This window comes from Pongo pygmaeus, chromosome 12 (genome assembly GCF_028885625.2).
Source record: "Pongo pygmaeus isolate AG05252 chromosome 12, NHGRI_mPonPyg2-v2.0_pri, whole genome shotgun sequence".
In the NCBI taxonomy this organism is placed as follows: domain Eukaryota; kingdom Metazoa; phylum Chordata; class Mammalia; order Primates; family Hominidae; genus Pongo; species Pongo pygmaeus.
The window spans coordinates 32,261,622-32,281,777 of NC_072385.2; the positions used below are offsets into that span (position 1 = coordinate 32,261,622).

At 45.4% G+C, this 20,156-nt stretch overlaps 1 protein-coding gene across 16 annotated transcripts in view; it reads left to right on the forward strand.

Moving 5' to 3' along the window:
- Nucleotides 1-462: 462 nt before the first annotated feature.
- LOC129028744 (DNA-binding protein RFX8-like) overlaps nt 463-20,156 on the forward strand; it is a 76,854-nt gene continuing 57,160 nt past the window's right edge. For 2 of the 16 annotated variants that reach the window (XM_063649261.1, XM_063649262.1), the window contains exons 1-2: nt 466-1,184; nt 8,670-8,793. In XM_063649261.1, coding sequence (XP_063505331.1) covers nt 8,722-8,793 — 72 coding nt within the window. In that variant the 5' untranslated portion in view covers nt 466-1,184; nt 8,670-8,721. Of the gene's footprint in view, nt 1,185-1,267; nt 1,571-8,669; nt 8,794-20,156 lie in introns of those variants that run through there. The other 14 variants (XM_063649253.1, XM_054474367.2, XM_054474361.2 and 11 more) reach the window with 12 other exon arrangements.

Here is a 20,156-nt window from a genome sequence, read left to right on the forward strand (position 1 = left end):
TGGAGTGCAGTGGCATGATCTTGGCTCACTGCAACCTCCACCTCCCAGGTTCAAGCGATTATTGTGCCTCAGCCTCCCGAGTAGCTGGGATTACAGGCACCTGCCACCACGTCCAGCTAATTTTTCTATTTTTAGTAGAGACGGGGGTTTCACCATGTTGTCCAGGCTGGTCTCGAACTCCAGACCTCAGGTTATCTGCCCGTCTCGGCCTCCCAAAGTGCTGGGATTACAGGCGTGGGCCACCGCCCTGGCCAGCTGCACCACTTTAAATTCCCACCCGCAATGAACAAGAGTTCCAATTTCTCTACATCCTCACCAACACTCGTTGGTTTCTGTTTTAAATAATAGCCATCCTCTTGGGTATGGTTGTTATTTGCGTTTCCTAATGATTAATGGTGTTTAGCACCTTTTCATGTGCTTAGTAGGCATTTATGTATCTTCTTTGGATAAATGTCTATTCAAGTCCTTTGCCCATTTTTAAACTGGGCGGTTTGGTTTTTGTTGTTGTTAAGTCGGCAAATGTGTTTTTGATCTAGATTGAGAAATCCTTACCCGGAGACTCTGAAGCAGTTAGCAGCCACAGTAACGGCTGCATGACTGAGCTCTGACTATGCCACAGCCTTCCAAGTAAATGTCGCTTAATACTCACAACAACCACACAGTTCCCCACAAAGGAAATGAATTTGCAGATGGCCAGCAGCTCCATGTCACACAGCAATGACACTGACATAAATGGCTCTTGAGGGCAAGGACTGGCAGGGCCTGGCTACAGATATGGGGACTCACGTTGAGGTGGCACTGTCACCTGGAGCAGCACACTGGAGTCACCTGGGACCAGCCTCCTAGAAGTCCAGATGCGCCCGCCTGCCAGAAATTCTGAGCTCCGAGATTTTTCAAAACTCCTAGGTCCAGCGGTTTTCAGCAACAGCGGGCACATTAGCATCACCCCAGGACCCTGAAAAAGCCGGTTGGCCCAGGCTGCCCTCGCCCAGACCAATTCATCAGAACCTCTTGGGGCGGGGCGGGGCTGGGAGGGGGAGCGGCAGCCGTGGTATCAATATTTTTGAAAACTGCCTGAATAACTCCAACGCCCAAGCAAGTCAAGGACCCCCACGGATTCAGCACCGCGACCAGATTGGAAAAGGTGTAAGTTGGTGCTGCTTGTTCGCGTCCCTGTTTGATTGGTAAGCAGGTGGGAAGGGCGCGGGGTGCCAGCGGGAGGCGGCTCCAGCCCACACCGCAGGATGCAGGGCGGGGTCCGCACATCCTCGGCGGGGCGCGGGGTTTGGGGAGCTGTGGCCTCCCGTACTCGCCGCGCGCCTTCCGCGCCCCCGGGCTCGGGTCTGGAGGAGTGGGCTCCGGCCCCGCGCCCCGCGCCGCGCGCCCCTTTCTAAAGTAAACACCGAGGAGCGGCGGTGGCAGGACCGGTGCAACCCAGCACCGCCCACGGCCGCCGCTCGCTGCCTGCCTCGGTGCTGCAGGCCCGGGGCCGAGCCATGGCGGAGGGGGTGCCTGCCTCGCCGTCCAGCGGCGGGGGTAGCCGGGGCCCGCACAGCGGCGTCATCCAGTGGTGAGCTGCCAGGCGCCTGGGACGCTCGGATGGAGGAGATGGGGCCGGGGAGGGGAAGCGTGGTTCCCGCTACGGCTGCCCTCGGGACGCCGGGTCAAAGCCGGGTGTGAGGAGCGGCCCCAGGCCCAGCGCTTTCTGATGCTCGCCCGCCGCAGGCGGAGGGGCCTCCCATGCACGCACACGCGTAAAAGCCCCGGGCCCGAATCGGCGATGGGGCCGGGCTTTCCATCTGTGGGTTCCCCGTTGTCACCCTTCCCGCGGAAAGCCATCCGGTCTGCCCCGCGGGGGCCCGTTGGTTGGACCCTGCTTCCATGTACATCCAAAAGCGCCTGACCACTGGCCAGGGGAGGAAAAGCTTTCTCTCCCTAGATCCAGGATGGGATGTTTCCTAATTTAAAGCTAAGGAGTTTTTAGCTTTAGCAATGCATTCCACATTGTGAAATTCACTTCTAGCTATTTAAGTCGAAGCAGGAAAAAAGGGAAAGAAAAATATCCTCAGCCCCTGGGACCGAGAAACTCATGGGGTTGCAGATCTTCTTAAATAGGAAAATAATTGAAACCAGTTCTAGGACCTTTAGTTTTACAAGGTGAATAACTGTTATATAACAGAGTACATTTTTCTCTTTTTAAGTTTCAAAGCATATTTCTCAGGGAAGACTTTTGAAAAAGTCATGTGAGTGAAACAAAAATGAAGGGCGTGTTTGTGATTATAACCCTGGCAGGCCTAAACAGTTACCACTTTCCTCCAAAAGAACATTTTTGATATGTCTTATCTTCAATGAGAGAAAAAAAAATCAAATGAATAAATATTGAAGCACACAGCGTTTTTCAGTGTTACACAGCCGGGCTAGGTTTCTGCTACACCCACTGACCCAGGCCCCTCATGCATCCTTCTTAGAAGAAAGGACTCAGGATGCCTTTCAATGACTTCAGTTCGCCATTTAGTAAATTAGAGTTTCCAGTGTTTAAATTATGCTCCAGAGACTTGAAAGAATGATGAGACTGATTAAAAAATACCTGAACATCCTCCTAAGGCCGTTTGTGAACTCACTTCAAATGGTAACCAGGGGGCCTATGATGGTCTAGACCAAGCTTGTCCAACCCTTGGCCTAAGGGCTGCATGAGGCCCAGGACAGCTTTGCATGAGTCCCAACACAGATTTGTAAACTTTCTTTTCCTTTTTTTTTTTTTTTTTTTGTGACAGAGTCTTGCTCTGTTGTCCAGTCTGGAGTGCAGTGGCATGATCTGGTTCACTGTGACCTCCGCCTCCTAAGTTCAAGTGATTCTCCTGCCTTATCCTTCCGTAGTAGCTGGGATTACAGGTCTGCGCCACTATGCCCTGCTAATTTTTGTATTTTTATTAGAGACAGGGTTTCACCATGTTAGCCAGGCTAGTCTGGAAGTCCTGACCTGAAGTGATCCACCTGCCTCGGCCTCCCAAAGTGCTGGGATTACAGGTGTGAGCCACCACGCTGGGCTTTCATAAACTTTGTTAAAATATTATGAGCTTTTTTTTTTTTGGCTCATCAGCTATCATTTATGTTAGTGTATTTTATATGTGACCCAAGACAATTCTTACAGTGTAGCCCAGGAGAAAAGAGATTGGACGCCCCTGGTATAGACCATTTTAGCAGAGAGTCTGACTTATTCAAGTCCCATATTACAAGTTCCTATCCCTATAGGCCTCTCTTCAAGGTTGGGGGGTGGAGGCAATAGAAATAAGGGAGGGTTCACCGTTTCATTGGGGAAGGCTGTTCTTTAGACATCCAGTTGATGAGGTGGTATGTTTAACAGATCGTTGAGGCCGGGTGTGGTGGCTCAGGCCTGTAATCCCAGCACTTTGGGAGGCTGAGCCAGGTGGATCACTTGAGCTCAGGAGTTCGAGACCAGCCTGACTAACATGGTGAAACCCCATCTCTACTAAAAATACAAAAATTAGCTGGGTGTGGTGGCAGGCGCCTGTAAATCCCAGCTACTCTGAAGGCTGAGGCAGGAGAATCACTTGAACCTGGGAGGTGGAGGTTGTAGTGAACCAAGATTGCGCCACTCTGCTCCAGCGTGGGTAACAAGAATGAAACTCCATCTCAAAACAAAATAAAAAACCCAAAACAGATCATTGGTACTAGTGGTTTTAACATCAACATCAAGAACAGCCTCTGGTATTGCAAAGTATCTCCAATGCTGGAGGAGCAGTGGTGGGTAGTGCAGGGTGAGGGGTCTGAACGCCCGGAGACATCTCCATTAGCCAGTGTCTGAGTGAAAGACCAGGGAGGGGCCCAACTGTTGTCCTGTGGAGGAAACCTGCCATTTTCCACATTACTTCATTGTTTTGTCTTCTAATCAGTCACTTGTTAGGACCCCAACATGTGTTAGAGACATCAGTGCCATTGTCATCCACATTGGATAAATTCTCCCAGGAGAAAGGCCCCAGGAGAGCTTGGCCGAGTCTCAGGGGCCAGAGGTAATAGAAGCTTTCTGTTTCATGGACAGGAAAGACTGCAGAAATGGGGAGAGGTGGGGTTAAAGCTCTGGGGAGCACAAAGGAATGAAGAACAGTGATCTGACTTCCTTGCTGGAGTGCATACCTAGCAGGTCTGACCCCTGGCTTCAGACCAGGCAAAACCTAAGCATTACCTAATCCCAATGCATGCTGAGCCCTGGCTGTAGACTACATAACTATCTCCCACATAGACTTTTACAAATTTCTGCAGACTCTGTTGAAATTTTAAAAATACAGATTTGTTTGGAAAGCTGCAGAATTCATGGTAGCTTTTGATCAGCCGGATCGAAAAGGTACTCTAGTTCCTAGTGTGGGGGGCTCATGACATTTTTCTTTGTTTTTTTTGTTTGTTTGTTTTGAGATGGAGTCTCGCTTTGTCTCCCAGGCTGGAGTGCAGTGGCACGATCTCGGCTCATTGCAACCTCTGCCTCCCGGGTTCAAGTGATTCTCCTACCTCAGCCTCCTGAGTAGCTGGGATTACAGGCACGCACCACTGCGCCCAGCTAATTTTTGTATTTTTAGTAGAGACGGGGTTTCGCCATGTTAGCCAGGCTGGCCTTGAACTCCTGATCTCAGGTGATCTGCCAATCTCAGCCTCCCAAGGTGCTGGGATTACAGGCATGAGCCACTGCGCCCAGTTGCTCATGACATTTTTCTTTAAAGAGTACTCAGAGGCTGGGCGCGGTGGCTCACGCCTGTAATCCCAGCACTTTGGGAGGCTGAGGCAGGTGGATCACAAGATCAGGAGATCAAGACCATCCTAGCTAACACGGTGAAACCCCGTCTCTACTAAATATACAAAAAATTAGCCGGGCGAGGTGGCAGGCACCTGTAGTCCCAGCTACTCGGGAGGCTAAGGCAGGATAATGGCGTGAACTTGGGAGGCTGAGCTTGCATTAAGCCGAGATTGCGCCACTGCACTCCAGCCTGGGTGACAGAGTGAGACTCCATCTCAAAAAAAAAAAAAAAAGAGTACTCAAAATGTGTGAACCACTGGCTAAGTATTTGTGCTCTGAAGTCAGTAATCATCAGATTGTTCATCACTCAAAGCGAGGAGAACATCATGAATGGTCTCAAGATCTTAATAATCCACCTTGTCTGATGGCAAGACCAGGAAAATAGTGTTATTATGAAGCTAAGCAAGGAATCTAGTGATCTGATTCACTCCAAATGTAGACAGGCTTTATTCTCAGGTGTATCACCAAGGGACATTTTGATGGCAGAGTATAAAACCCTTAACCAATGTCACCTGCCAGCAGTTCTGCCAGTCCCCATTCAGTCTCTCCTTGGAGCCCCAGGCGGTTGGAAGTCAGGCTCACCTACAGCAGGTGCTCTGTACAGCCACTCTGCCAACATCAGCATCTTTCTTGCTTCCATTCCGGATTTTGATGGTAGACATAAAAATGATAATAATAAGAGCTTCTGTGTGCAAGCCAGGGTAGTGGGCACGTCATGTGCTTGTTTTCTGATCACAAATCTCTCAGGTGTCTCAGAGTCAGCATGGAAACCTGGGTCTTTGAGGTTCAAAGTGCAGGGTAATAGTCACGATCATAATTTCCCATGTGCGTGGACACTGAAGGCTGAGGCAACTACTGGGTGACAAAGTCCACTTTCAAACCTTCTGCTTGTCCGGTTACTGTATGCTGACTGGCTGCCATTGGTCAGTCTCTGGGGTTTGGCTTAGAATGTTGGGCAAATGACCGCAGACACATGGTCAGAAACAGGATGAATCTCTTGGAACTGACAGGATCAAGGCAGCCACACAGGGCTCACATCCGAAGGCAGCCCTTTCTTTACATGTGTGGCATAGAAAGGACTCTTGGCCACAGACCTTTACTATTATTCTTATTAAGAGTATTATTTGGCCTTCCTATTCCACTTAGGTAACAGGCAGGCTTGGTAGTATCATTTTGAAATTGGAGGACAGCAATTCATAGAGACTTAGAACAAATGAGCGTCTGTCACAGGAAAGAACAATCAGCAAATGTGGAAAACTACAGTTCATTTTAAGGAGTTTGTATTTTTTACACTTCTTTTTTAAGGAGATAATTCCCTAACTAAATCTGGAGTAACTATGAATAAACAGAAGTGAGTTTGAATTCAATGCACATCACATTTTGCCACAGTTTCCCGGATTTAGCCAACGTTTTTCTGTGATACTTCCAATATTGAGTTTTTCATATATCAACAAGTAGTGTCTTAACAAAAGACATATTAGCCAGGTGCAGTGGTTTGCGCCTGTAATTCCAGCACTTTGGAAGGCCAAGTGGGAGGATTGCTCGATGACGGGAGGTCAACACTAGCTTGGGCAACATAGTGAGACCCTGCCTCTACAAAAATTTTTTTTAAGTATCTGGACATGGTCACACGCCTGTAGTCCCAGCTATTCAGGAGGCTAAGGCAGAAGGATCCCTTGAGCCCAGGAGTTTGAGGATGCAATGAGCTATGATTGCACCACTGCATTCCAGAGGGAGTCTCTCTCTCACTCTCTCTCTCTCTGTCTACATACATACATACATACATACATACATATATATATATACACACACATATATATATACTGACTATATATATGAATCTGCCACTCCCCCATCCCACCATCCCATCAATAGATATCACCCTGTACTCAACCTTGAGCCAAATAATTGATGCAGTAGCAGCTGCATTTAAGCCATTGTGAAGTATCTGAAGTGTCAGGCTCCCACAATGATTTAGGGAAGCATCCCAGAAAAATCTATTTCCTTGATGCCTGTGCTGGGTTGAATAGCATCCCCCCCAAAAAAACTCATGTCCACCCGGAACCTCAGAATGTAACCTTATTTGGAAATAGGATCTTTGTAGATGTAATTGGTTAAGTTGAAGTCATCCTGAATTAGGATGGGCTCTAAATCCAGTCACTGGTATCTTGATAAGAAAATTCACAGAGATACTAGCCACACACGGTAACTCACGCCTGTAATCCCAGCACTTTGGGAGGCTGAGGTGAGTGGATCGCTTGAGCCCAGGAGTTCAAGACCAGCCTGGCCAACATGGCAAAATCCAGTCTCTACTAAAAAAATACGAAAAAGAAAAACAATAAAATTCGCAGAGATATGGACACACAGGGAGAAGGCTGTGTAAGACACAGGCAGGGACTGGAGTGAAGCCGAGGAACACCGAGGATTTCCAGAAATCACCAGAAACATGGAGAAAAATATCGAGCAGGGTGTCCCTCAGAGCCTCTGGAAGGAACCAACCTTGCTGGCACTTGGATTTTTAAGCTTCCAGCTTCCAGAACTGTGAGAATACATTTCTGTTGTTTGAGGCCACTGGGCCTGTGGTAATTTGTTACCCCAAGGAAGCATTGCAGGGCCAGAGATTCCCCCATTCCTTATGTCCATGTGTCTTTTTTTCTGGGAAGCCAGTGGGGTTAACAATTGTGACTATGTCCTTTAGTTCCCAAGGAAAGTAAATTTGGGCCTAGTGTGCCTCATTCCGGAAGATAAGCTGTATAGTACCTATATACCCAACTAGAGCAAAATACTCATATTATGCTCTAAAAAAACAAATGCCAAGGAGATGTATTGTTTGTAAAGTCTCTACTAAATAAATATTCCTCTTTGTTTAAGAGTTATACTGGCTTGCTTTGTGTATTTTTTTTAAAGAACGACAGTCTATCCCACTGGGAAAGGAAGGTCGTGGCTGGATGTCACTATGGACGCTCTCTGACCCAGGCCACCTTCACCACTCACCCCCACACTCACATACTGCTGCTGGAACAGGCACCTGGCTGTCCCCAGGGGCCGGGGGTGGTCTGTGAACCTCAGCCAGAGCCCTTCATTGGTAAGGAATACATTCTGTCCCCAGACCAGGAGCATTTGGGTAGTTGAAGGTCCCAATTTGAGCAGAGCTCACAGGCACCGCAGGTGCGTTCACAGGCACTGCTGCATTCTCTCTGTGCTGCTCTGGCTCTGTACCAATAGGGAAGAAAGCAGAGCCAAAGCACTCTGCCTCTCTTGGTGTGTCTTGGTGTCTTGCGTTTTACACCTCATTGCAATTCAAAGAATCCAAACATAATGGCCTGCCCTAAACCACAGGGGTTTAAGAACCATGCAAGCAACTGCTTCAGAGGAACAGGGATCACAGAGGGAAGGATGTGAAAATGGGGCCTGGGAAGGCAGGTTGGCCTGCAGAGGTGATAGGATTTACCTGGGTATTGTTTTGTGTCTTATTCATAAAGTGGAATAAATAATTCTCCACTTTGTAGTTATGTAGCTCTTGGCTGTAACCTTTGTAAAGGTCTATGAAACAGCGTCTGCTGAAGTCCTAATTTGAACTTCTTTTTAGCATGCCAACCTGCCAGGAAACAAACAAAAACAGAAATACGTTAATGCGCTTCTGATCTTCTAAAAGCCGCAGTCAATATACTTAACACTGGCCTAAGGACAAACGGGTACATAGTGATGCCAGTTGTGAGCCTTTGCAGGGGTTCATCCAATAAATTAGACATGTTTCATGTGTATGGAATCTCATACACATCTTGACCATTGATTTTGTCAAAATATTTTGCTCTAGAAAAACAAATGCCAATTTCCTCTTCTTTGTCCTCCTCTCCTCCAGGTTGGTCGACAACTTCTGCATTTGCGAAGGGTGCAGCATCCCTCGCTGTCTCATGTATGAGATTTACGTGGAGACCTGTGGGCAAAACACTGAGAACCAAGTCAACCCGGCCACCTTTGGGAAGGTAAGTTGTTGAAGATTAAGAATGCTCTATTCACTGAGTGCAAAAAAGGGAAGCAAGTTATTGGAGGAAATGTTGCAATGTACTTGAGTCTAATGGATTTTCAGTGGTATCTTTGGCTTCCTTCCCACCAGCTGGTCAACATCCTTCAGCTAATTGAAGAGCCGTCCTGTTAGCCACTTCCCTTTGTCCACACTTCATAGTGAGGGGCCGAGAAGGATGAGGAATGGGTAGCACCTAAGGGAATGTAATTATGGCAGCTCCAAGCACTCCTCAGGGAGCCAGATTTGCTGGGATGGTATTCCCTCCATAGAAGTGCCAAGCTCTGAGAGCAGCTTTGGCACCACACAAGCTGAGAGCCACTTTGTGATATCGGACAACTGATGTTTCTCACAATTTGGTGGTGCTGAGAGAACTCATTGGCTCTTAAAAGATCTCCTCTGGAGATTAAGATCTTTTTTTTTTTCCAAGACACAATTTCCCTCTTGTTGCCCAGGCTGCAGCAATGGCACGATCTTGGCTCACTGCAAGCTCCACCTCCCAGGTTCAAATGAGCCTCCTGCCTCTTGCATCTGTATGTCCAGGAGTGACCTTGCAGTGTCAGGGAGTGCATGGCTGAATGACATCAAGGGATGTGGCCAAACCATTATCCTCCCCACAGCAATCCTGTGGATTTCAATTGTACTTGCAAAACATCGAAATGATTAGATCCATTCTTCCAAACACAGTCTTCATCTTTGAAACTTCTGGTCATTTGTGGAAGTTCTACATTTCTGATAGTCACAGAATCTTCTAATATGGAGGCTGCTCACATATTTGAAACAACTGTTCACCTCTTCCTGTCTTCCCTTCGCCTCCCTGCCCACCTGTTTGGTTATGACTTCAATTATTGATGTTTCTCTTAAAGGTGGCCGCAAGGGTGCAACCCACTGCCTCAGAAGTGCTCAAAGGACAAGAGCGCTTACCTTTTTTTGGCTACTATTGGCTTTTATTTTTCTGTATCTGTTCACTTTAAGCTTGTAGTCAACAGAAACAACCCTTAAGTATTTTTTTCTAAAGAGTTGAAATTAAGGTAAGCCTCCCAAAACAGTCTTGTAAACTGTAAAATATTAATACTCTATATAAATACAAAATGTTGTTGTTGTTACCAGAGTGTTATCATCATGTAATTAACTATTTGGACCCAAGAGTAGTTATTCTCTTATTCCTATTGTATTTTACCTCTTCAGTTTTTTGTGTTTTTTGTTTGTTTTTGTGTTTTGTTTTTTGAGACAGAGTCTTGCTCTGTCACCAGGCTGAAGTGCAGTGGCACGATCTTGGCTCACTGCAACCTCCGCCTCCTGAGTTCAAGCGATTCCCATGCTTCAGTCTCTGAAGTATCTGGGACTACAGGTGTGCACCACCACGCCCAGCTAATTTTTTGTATTTTTTTTAGTAGAGAGTGGGTTTCACTATGTTGGCCAGGATGGTCTCGATCCCCCGACCTCATGATCTGCCCGCCTTCCTACGTGCTGGGATTATAGGGGTGAGCCAGTGTGCCTGGCCACCTATTCAGTTTTGACCTGCAGTTCTATTTCTCACCATATTCTTGAATCACAGAATTCCCAACCTGCTTCATCTAGTCTTCCCAACCTGCTGAAGTGGCTATGTTTGAAAAGTGTGTCTTATCAAGTCATCCTGCTAGGTGACTCTAAGGCTCTCCCACTAGCTGGGAATTCCCCCAGCTGCTCTCATCCAGGTCATATTTTGCCATTTCATCACTCCAAATATTGGGAAACATCATCCAAGGCTGAGCTGAGTGCTGGGTATCCTGGCCCTGCAGCCTTTTCCCATCCAGCCATCTACTACCCTTATCAGAGGGAAGTGGGTGACTTTGGCTTGACGTGTTTTAGCTCCATGGGATTCCTACCTCCTTTTCTAACATAGCAAAAACTCTTTTTCACGAACTTTTAAAGATCTTTTTATAAGGCTGTTTCACGTTCATGGTAATTCCACTGCAAAGCATTAGAAAAAAAGTTAAAGAGACTCCAGTGTGTGACTACATGCAGCTAGGAAGCATTTTTTATCTCAGTACTCTCGGATTCCTCTAGAATTCCTTAAGATGCCAAGGTACTAACTTTCAGCTCTCATTGGAAATTTGCCTAAAAAATGGGCCACATCAGTTGAGCTGGTATTGGGAAGGGTCTCTGTGCTGCTGAATTTGTGACTAAATGGAGAAGGGAGGGGAAAGGAAAAGGATATGATCCCAAAGTATGTTTACAAGAGAAACAACCAAATCCGTAATTCTCACTTCCTCCCTCCTCCCCTGGGAATAGAGTCGGTTTCTCGCCAAGTTCCTGTGCAGATGTTGGAATGTTTCTTGCTCTTTGTGGCGGTACTGGGCATGTGATGGGTAAGGTTCATTCCTGTTACAAGTGATATTTTACATGGATTAGGGAATTTCCAGAAGGCTGACTTCCTCTTTTGAAATAACATTTGCTGATGTTTTTCTGATTATAAAAGGACTACATCCCTTTTGTAGGAAATGTGGAAATTAGAGGAGAATGTGTAAAAAGAAGAAAATGAATGCCAGCTATCACTTCCCTGTCCAGAGATACAGGCCCGTGTGTGTAGTTCATTTGCAGACGTGCACACTCGCTCATGCACACATATGGGACTGGCAGGAGCTGGAGAAGTAACCACATGGCGACTTCATCTTCCTGTTCTGTGTCTGAAGGTGTCCAGTGGCTGGTTCTTCCTCAGCTCCTGAGTGAGCATTTGAGCAATCAGCATGACCTTGCTGGAAACTCTTGGATGACACCAAGTTTTGTTGTCACTGTAACTACCCAACAATGTCATCAGTCTGATGCTTAAGAGTATCCAGTCCCAGAAAATATCAAAACTCTGAACTCGGTTTAAAGTAGAGCTGTTTCCTCACCCCCTCCAGCTTGGTATCTTGCCACAGAGAACTAGGCCTGGGGCTTCTTCCCTCCCTCTGCCTCCTCCCACAGCTCACCAGGTGTGGCCTGACCCTTCTGGGAGGGAGAGAAGGAGGTAAGTGGCTGGACAGTACTTATTTCATGGCTGCAGGCTCTGGGGGCAGGCGGACCCTGTCTCCCGGTGGTAGTGTTCCGCATGCATCCCCAGGGACCGTCCCAGTGTGCATCCCCAGGCTTGGTGAAAGACCCTTTTCAGCGGTCACGTGGTGCCTGCCCGGCAGGCTATCTGCCAGGGCTGCTGTGGCTGACCGCCTGACCAGGGGGCCTCGCAGGGCAGATTCTGGGCTCTCCCACATGCCAGCTCTTCCATGGAGAGGACGCAGCCATTCTCAGCCTGCACAGATGGTGGATGAGCCGGCTGAACCCACAGCTGCACCCATCTCTTCCACTCTCCTGCCAGAGCTGCTGGCCAGCCCTGCCCTCACTGCCCACCAGGAGTCTGAGGCTGCTCTTTGAGTGACTCAGGCCTGAGGGGGCCCACACCCCTCCCACACCAGGGAAGAGGGTGGTCTCGAAGCCAGAAAGCCACTTATGTGTCCTATCCTCTCTACGTCGTTGTGGGGGATTAGTGTTAAGGGCTTCTGCAGCATTCTATAACCACGTTTCAGCTAAACGCCCGAAGACACAAGTCCCCTAGGTTATGTGTCTCACAATTCACTTTATGGCATGTTATCTGCTGTCTTTTTGCCTCATTCTGTCATACAGAGGCTGCAAGGCTGGATGGATTGAAAGATTGATGTGTGGATGGATGATGGACGGACAGATAATAATTAGACGAGAGGACCCCTGAGAAGACTTTCTTCTTCCTGATTTGATTTTTGTTTCCTCTTTGGGCCTTGAGTACTGCATGGCCTCTTATTGCTTCCTTACCTCCTGGCCACACCTATTATAAAGACTCCTTTCGACAAACTCTTCTTCAGTTATTTTCACTTGAGTGTGCTGTTTCCTATTGGGACCCTAACTGATAAAAATAAATAGGTAGATAGACAGACACACAGGCAGACAGACAGATAGCCATCAGGTAACATGGTAAAATTTTTAACAGCATCAAGCCTGGAATGGAACTTCTTAGATTGTAACCCTGGGTAAGATAACCATCTTGTTTCCACTTCATCATATATAAAGTGAGGATATTAATAATAGTAATATTAATAATAGTACCTACTTCATGAGGTTCTTTTAAGAAATGAATGAGAAACACATGTAAAGAGAATAAAACAGTCCTGGGATGTGGAAAGCCCCCAAGAAATACTAACTTTTATCATTCTTTTTGCCTCAAATATCATAAACATTTTCACATTAAGATATTTTCAAGTGCATCTTGTATAATAGCTGTGAAATATTTTGGGGGGTTTACCATAATTTATTTAACCATATCCCCCCCTTTTTTTGAGGCAGAGTGTTGCTCTATCACTTAGGCTGGAATACAGTGACATGATCTCAGCTCACTGCAACCTCTGCCTCCTGGGCTCCAGCAAGCCTCTCACTTCAGTCTCCCAAGTAGCTGGGACTACACGTGTGCCACCACACCTGGCTAATTTTGTTTTTTTTGTTTGTAGAGACAGGGTTTTGCCAAGTTGCTCAGGCTGGTCTTGGACCCCTGGGCTTAGGCAATGCACCTACCTGCGTCTCGGCCTCCCAAAGTGCTGGGGTTACAGGTGTGAGCCACCGCGCCCAGCCTAACCATATCCCTTATGGGAAATATAGGTTGTTTGTAATTTTCCTTTGTTTTAAACACCGTAAGTCCCCATCCATATCTGGTCATTTTTTTAGGATAGATCCCCACATGTGGCCTCCCGAATTGCTTTTTGCAACCAGCTATAAACAATTGCAGTCAGTTCCCATCCCTGATGATGATTCATGGTATTCTTACACAAATTCATAACATTCCTACCCCAGAAAACTTGCTGGGTAAAAATTAGAATTAGCTGTTTCTACTTGCATTTATTGGATTATAAGGTGAGGACTTTTGCATGCGCTTTGGTCATGTGTATGTTGTGTGTGTACATATTACCACCAGACCATTTTCTATTGGGGTGTATTTCCTATTGATTTGTTTGAGTTCTCTCTATGTTCAGGATATAATTTTTAACTTAATTATATTTTCTGCAAGTTATCCCAGTTGATTTTTTCATTTTAACTGTGTTGTGTTTGCTCTCTATATTAAAATGAAATCACAGGATAGTCTGGGGTTGGGGTGACTCAGTATTATCAAATGTACAGAGTGTTATGTTGCCAGACAATCAGGCACTTTACTTCTGCTTTTCTCTCCCAAACACCAGATTATTTCTCAGGGCTAGAATCTGAGCCTGCTGCATACTTTCTCATAATTTCTTTAGGTACTTAAGATGTGTATCTGGATTTTGCTTTGCAACTAAACATATAGGAAGGCTTTTCAATGATTTTCTTAAGTTAGAGGAGATGAAGTTGTCAGAATCTCATGTTGACAACAGGAATTTCTAGCTTCTAATACTGCATTTAGATTTGGCTGACTTTTCCTTTTGTCTCCTGTCATTTTTCTTTTCTTTTCTTTTCTTTTTTTTTCTTTTTTTTTTTTTTTTTGAGATGGAGTCTCACTCTGTTGCCCAGGCTGGGGTGCATTGGTGCGATCTCGGCTCACTGCAAGCTCCACCTCCCGGGTTCATGCCATTCTCCAGCCTCCGGAGTAGCTGGGACTACAGGTGCCCACTGCCAGGCCCAGCAATTTTTTTTTTGTATTTTAGTAGAGATGGGGTTTCACCGTGTTAGCCAGGATGGTCTCGATGTCCTGACCTCGTGATCCGCCCGCCTCGGTCTCCCAAAGTGCTGGGATTACAGGCATGAGCCACTGTGCCTGTCGTCTCCTGTCATTTTTCTCCTGTACATTTTGGTTCTCCTTCCCTGAAAGCCCCTCTGCATTTGGAGGCATGATCAAGGTGTTAATTGTGTCAAACTTGCCTACCCTGCTCTTTATTCTTGCCTCCCCCTCATCCCAGCTTGTGTGGGCTTCCTGCAGGAAGAGGTAGGACCTGGAGCCAGAAAAGAGGAAAAGTGGTTCAAATTTCCATCAAATCCCACTGCTTGGGAGCTAATTAAAAAAAAAAAAGAAAGAAAGAGGGATGCAACATGAAACCAAGCAGAAGCAAGGGCTGAATGATTATGGACAGGGTGTAGAAAAAGAACAGAAGTAATTACTTGACAGCTCCAAACATCGTGGCTTCCCTGCTCTGTGTTTCGTAATTTCATGATAATCCAGGATTTCCACTCAACACGCATGTCGTGGATGCCACGCTTGTCATGAACCTCGCTGATTCGGAAACTAGACCAGACTTCTATTGGTCATAAGTGTAATGTCATGGCTCTCTAACAAAGTGCTGATAAACAAGATAGCATTCACTAATCAAACCCAGAAAGTGAAAACAAATTAGGCAAACAAATGGATAATAAAAAGTGAAAATGGGGTCTGGCTTCCAAGATGGCCGAATAGGAACAGCTCCTATCTGCAGCTCTCAGTGAGATCGACGCAGAAGACAGGTGATTTCTGCATATCCAACTGAGGTTCCTGGTTCATCTTGTTGGGACTGGTTGGACAGTGGGTGCAGCCCTTGGAGGGTGAGCTGAAGCAGGGTGGGCTGTCACCTCACCTGGGAAGCTCAAGATGTCGGGGGATATCCTTTCTTAGCCAAGGGAAGCCATGACAGACTGTACCTGGAAAAACATTTCACTCCTGCCCAAACACTGCACTTTTCCCAAGGTCTTAGCAACTGGCAGACCAGAAGATTCCCTCCTGTGCCTGGCTCAGTGGGTCCCACACCCATGGAGCCTTGCTCCCTGCTAGTGCAGTAGTAGTCTGAGATCGACCTGCGAGGATGCGGCCAGGTGAGGGGTGGGGCGGGGCATCGGCCATTGCTGAGGATTGAGTACGTAAACAAAGCAGCTGGGAAGCTCGAACTGGATGGAGCCCACTGCAGTGCAACAAGCCCTACTGCCTCTGTGGACTCCACCTCTGTGGGCAGGGCATAGCTGAACAAAAAGCAGCAGACAACTTCTGCAGACTTAAACGTCCCTGTCTGACAGCTCTGAAGACAGAGCCGTGGTTCTCCCAGCACAGCATTCAAGCTCTGAGAACGGACAGACTGCCTCCTTAAGTGGGTCCCTGATCCCCATGTAGCCTGACTGGGAGACACCTCCCAGGTGCATCCAACAGACACCTCATATGGTGGGTGCCCCTCTGGGACAAAGCTTCCAGAGGAAGGATCAGGCAGCAATATTTGCCGTTCTGCAGCCTCTGCTGGTGATACCCTGGCAAACAGGGTCTGGAGTGGACCTCCAGCAAACTCCAACAGACCTGCAGCTGAGGGGCCTGACTGTTAGAAGGAAAACTAACAAACAGAAAGGAATAACATCAACATCAACAAAAAGGACATCCACACCGAAACCCCATCTGTAGGTCACCAACATCAAAGATCAAAGGTAGATAAAACCACAAAGATGGGGAGAAACCGGAGCAGAAAAGCTGAAAATTCTGAAAACCAGAGTGCCTCTTCTCCTCCAAAGGATCACAGCTCCTCGCCAGCAACGGAACAAAGCTGGACGGAGAATGACTTTGACGATTTGACAGAAATAGGCTTCAGAAGGTCGGTAATAACAAACTTCTCCAAGCTAAAGGAGGTTGTTTGAACCGATTGCAAGGAAGGTAAAAACTTTGAAAAAAGGTTAGACGAATGGCCAACTAGAATAAACAGTGTAGAGAAGGCCATAAGGGACCTGATGGAGCTGAAAAGCATGACACGAGAACTTTGTGATGCATGCACAAGCTTCAATAGCCAATTCGATCAAGTGGAAGAAAGGATATCAATGACTGAAGATCAAATTAATGAAATAAAGTGAGAAGACAAGATTAGAGAAAAAAGAGTAACAAGAAATGAAGAAAGCCTCCAAGAAATATGGGACTATGTGAGAAGACCAAATCTGCGTTGATTGATGTACCTGAAAGTGATGGAGAGAATGGAACCAAGTTAGAAAACACTCTTCAGGATATTATCCAGGAGAACTTCTCCAACCTACCAAGGCAGGCCAACATTCAAATTCAGGAAATACAGAGAACACCACAAAGATACTTCTCAAAAAGAGCAACCCCAAGACACTTAATTGTCAGATTCACCAACGTTGAAATGAAGGAAAAAGTGTTAAGGGCAGACAGAGAGAAAGGTCGAGTTACCCACAAAGGGAAGCCTGTCAGACTAACAGTGGATCTCTCGGCAGAAACCCTACAAGCCAGAAGAGAGTGGGGGCCAACATTAAACATTCTTAAAGGAAAGAATTTTCAACCCAGAATTTCATATCCAGCCAAACTCAGCTTCATAAGTGAAGAAGAAATAAAATCCTTTACAGACAAGCAAATGCTGAGAGATTTTGTCACCACGAGGCCTGCCTTACAAGAGCTCCTGAAGGAAGCACTAAACTTGGAAACAAACAACCGGTACCAGTCACTGCAAAAACATGCCAAATTGTAGAGACCATCGATGCTAGGAAGAAACTGCATCAATTAATGGGCAAAATAACCAGCTAACATCATAATGATAGGATCAAATTCACACATAACAATATTAACCTTAAATGTAAATGGACTAAATGCCCCAATTAAAAGACACAGACTGGCAAATTGGATAAAGAATCATGGCCCATCAGTGTGCTATATTCAGGAGACCCATCTCATGTGCAGAGACACACGTAGGCTCAAAATAAGGAGGTGGAGGAAGATCTACCAAGCAAATGCAAAGCAAAAAAAAAGCAGGGGTTGCAATGCTTGTCTCTGAGAAAACAGACTTTAAACCAACAAAGATCAAAAGAGACAAGGAAGGCCATTACATAATGGTAAAGGGATCAATTCAACAAGAAGAGCTAACTATCCTAAATATATATGCACCCAATACAGGAGCACCCAGATTCATAAAGCAAGTCCTTAGAGACCTGCAAAGAGACTTAGACTCCCACACCATAATAATGGGAGACTTTAACACCCTACTGTTAACTTTAGACAGATCAATGAGATAGAAGGTTAACAAGGATATCCAGGACCTAAACTCAGCTCTGCACCAAACAGACCTAACAGACATCTACAGAACTCTCCAGCCCAAATCAACAGAATATACATTCTTCTCAGCACCACATCACACTTATTCTAAAATTGACCACATAATTGGAAGTAAAGCACTCCTCAGCAAATGTAAAAGAACAGAAATCACAACAAACTGTCTCTCAGACCACAGTGCAATCAAATTAGAACTCAGGATTAAGAAACTCACTCAAAACCGCACAACTACATGGAAACTGAACAACCTGCTCCTGAATGACTACTGGATAAATAACAAAATGAAGGCAGAAATAAAGATGTTCTTTTTGAAACCAGTGAGAACAAAGACACAACGTACCAGAATCTCTGGGACACATTCAAAGCAGTGTGTAGAGGGAAATTTATAGCACTAAATGCCCACAAGAGAAAGCAGGAAAGATCTAAAATCGACACTCTAACATCACAATTAAAAGAACTAGAGAAGCAAGAGCAAACAAATTCAAAAGCTAGCAGAAGGCAAGAAATATCTAAGATCAGAGCAGAATTGAAGGAGATAGAGACACAAAAAACCCTTCAAAAAAATCAATGAATCCAGGAGCTGGTTTTTTGAAAAGATCAACAAAACTGATAGACCGCTAGCAAGACTAATAAAGAAGAAAAGAGAGAAGAATCAAATAGATGCAATAAACAATGATAAAGGGGATATCACCACTGATCCCACAGAAATACAAACTACCATCAGAGAATAGTATAAACACCTCTATGCAAATAAACTAGAAAATCTAGAAGAAATGGATAAATTCCTGGACACCTACCCCCTCCCAAGACTAAACCAGGAAGAAGTTGAATCTCTGAATAATAGGTTCTGAAATTGAGGCAATAATTCATAGCCTACCAATCAAAAAAAGTCCAGAACCAGATGGATTCTACAGCCAAATTCTACCAGAGGTACAAAGAAGAGCTGGTACCATTCCTTCTGAAACTATTCCAATCAATAGAAAAAGGGAATCTTCCCTGACTCATTTTATCGGACCATCATCATCCTGATACCAAAGCCTGGCAGAGACATAACAAAAAAAAGAGAATTTTAGACCAATATCCCTGATGAACATCGATACGAAAATCTTCCATCAAATACTGGCAAACCGAATCCAATAGCACATCAAAAAGCTTATCCACTATGATCAAGTCGGCTTCATCCCTGGGCTGCAAGGCTGGTTCAACATATGCAAATCAATAAACATAACCCATCACATAAACAGAACCAATGACAAAAACCACATGATTATCTCAATAGATGCAGAAAAGGCCTTCGGCAAAATTCCACAGCCATTCATGCTAAAAACTCTCAATAAACTAGGTATTGTTGGAACGTAACTCAAAATAAGAAGAGCTATTTATGACAAACCCACAGCCAATATCATACTGAACGGGCAAAAAGTGGAAGCATTCCCTTTGAAAAGCAGCACAAGACAAGGATGCTCTCTCTCACCACTCCTATTCAACATAGTGTTGGAAGTTCTAGCTAGGACAATCAGGCAAGAGAAAGAAATAAAGGGTATTCAGTTAGGAAAAGAGGAAGTCAAATTATCCCTGTTTGCAGATGAGATGATTGTATATTTAGAAAACCCCATCTTCTCAGCACAAAATCTCCTTAAGCTGATAAGCAACTTCAGCAAAGTCTCAGGATACAAAATCAATGTGCAAAAATTACAAGAATTCCTATACACCAATAACAGACAGAGAGCCAAATCATGAGTGGACTCCCATTCGCAATTGCTACAAAGAGAATAAAATACCTGGGAATACAACTTACAAGGGATGTGAAGGACCTCTTCAAGAACTACAAACCACTGCTCAATGAAATAAAAGAGGACACAAACAAATGGAAGAACATTCCATGCTCATAGATAGGAAGAATCAATATCATGAAAATGGCCATACTGCCCAAGGTAATTTATAGATTCAATGCCATCCCCATCAAGCTACCAATGCCTTTCTTCACAGAATTGAAAAAAACTACTTTAAAGTTCATATGGAACCAAAAAGGAGCCTGCATAGCCAAGATAATCCTAAGTCAAAAGAACAAAGCTGGAGGCATCACACTACCTGATGTCAAACTATGCTACAAGGCTACAGTAACCAAAACAGCATGGTACTGGTACCAAAACAGATATATAGACCAATGGACCAGAACAGAGGCCTCAGAAATAACGCCACACATCTACAACCATCTGATCTTTGACAAACCTGACAAAAACAAGCAATGGGGAAAGGATTCCCTATTTAATAAATGGTGCTGGGAAAACTGGCTAACCATATGTAGAAAGCTG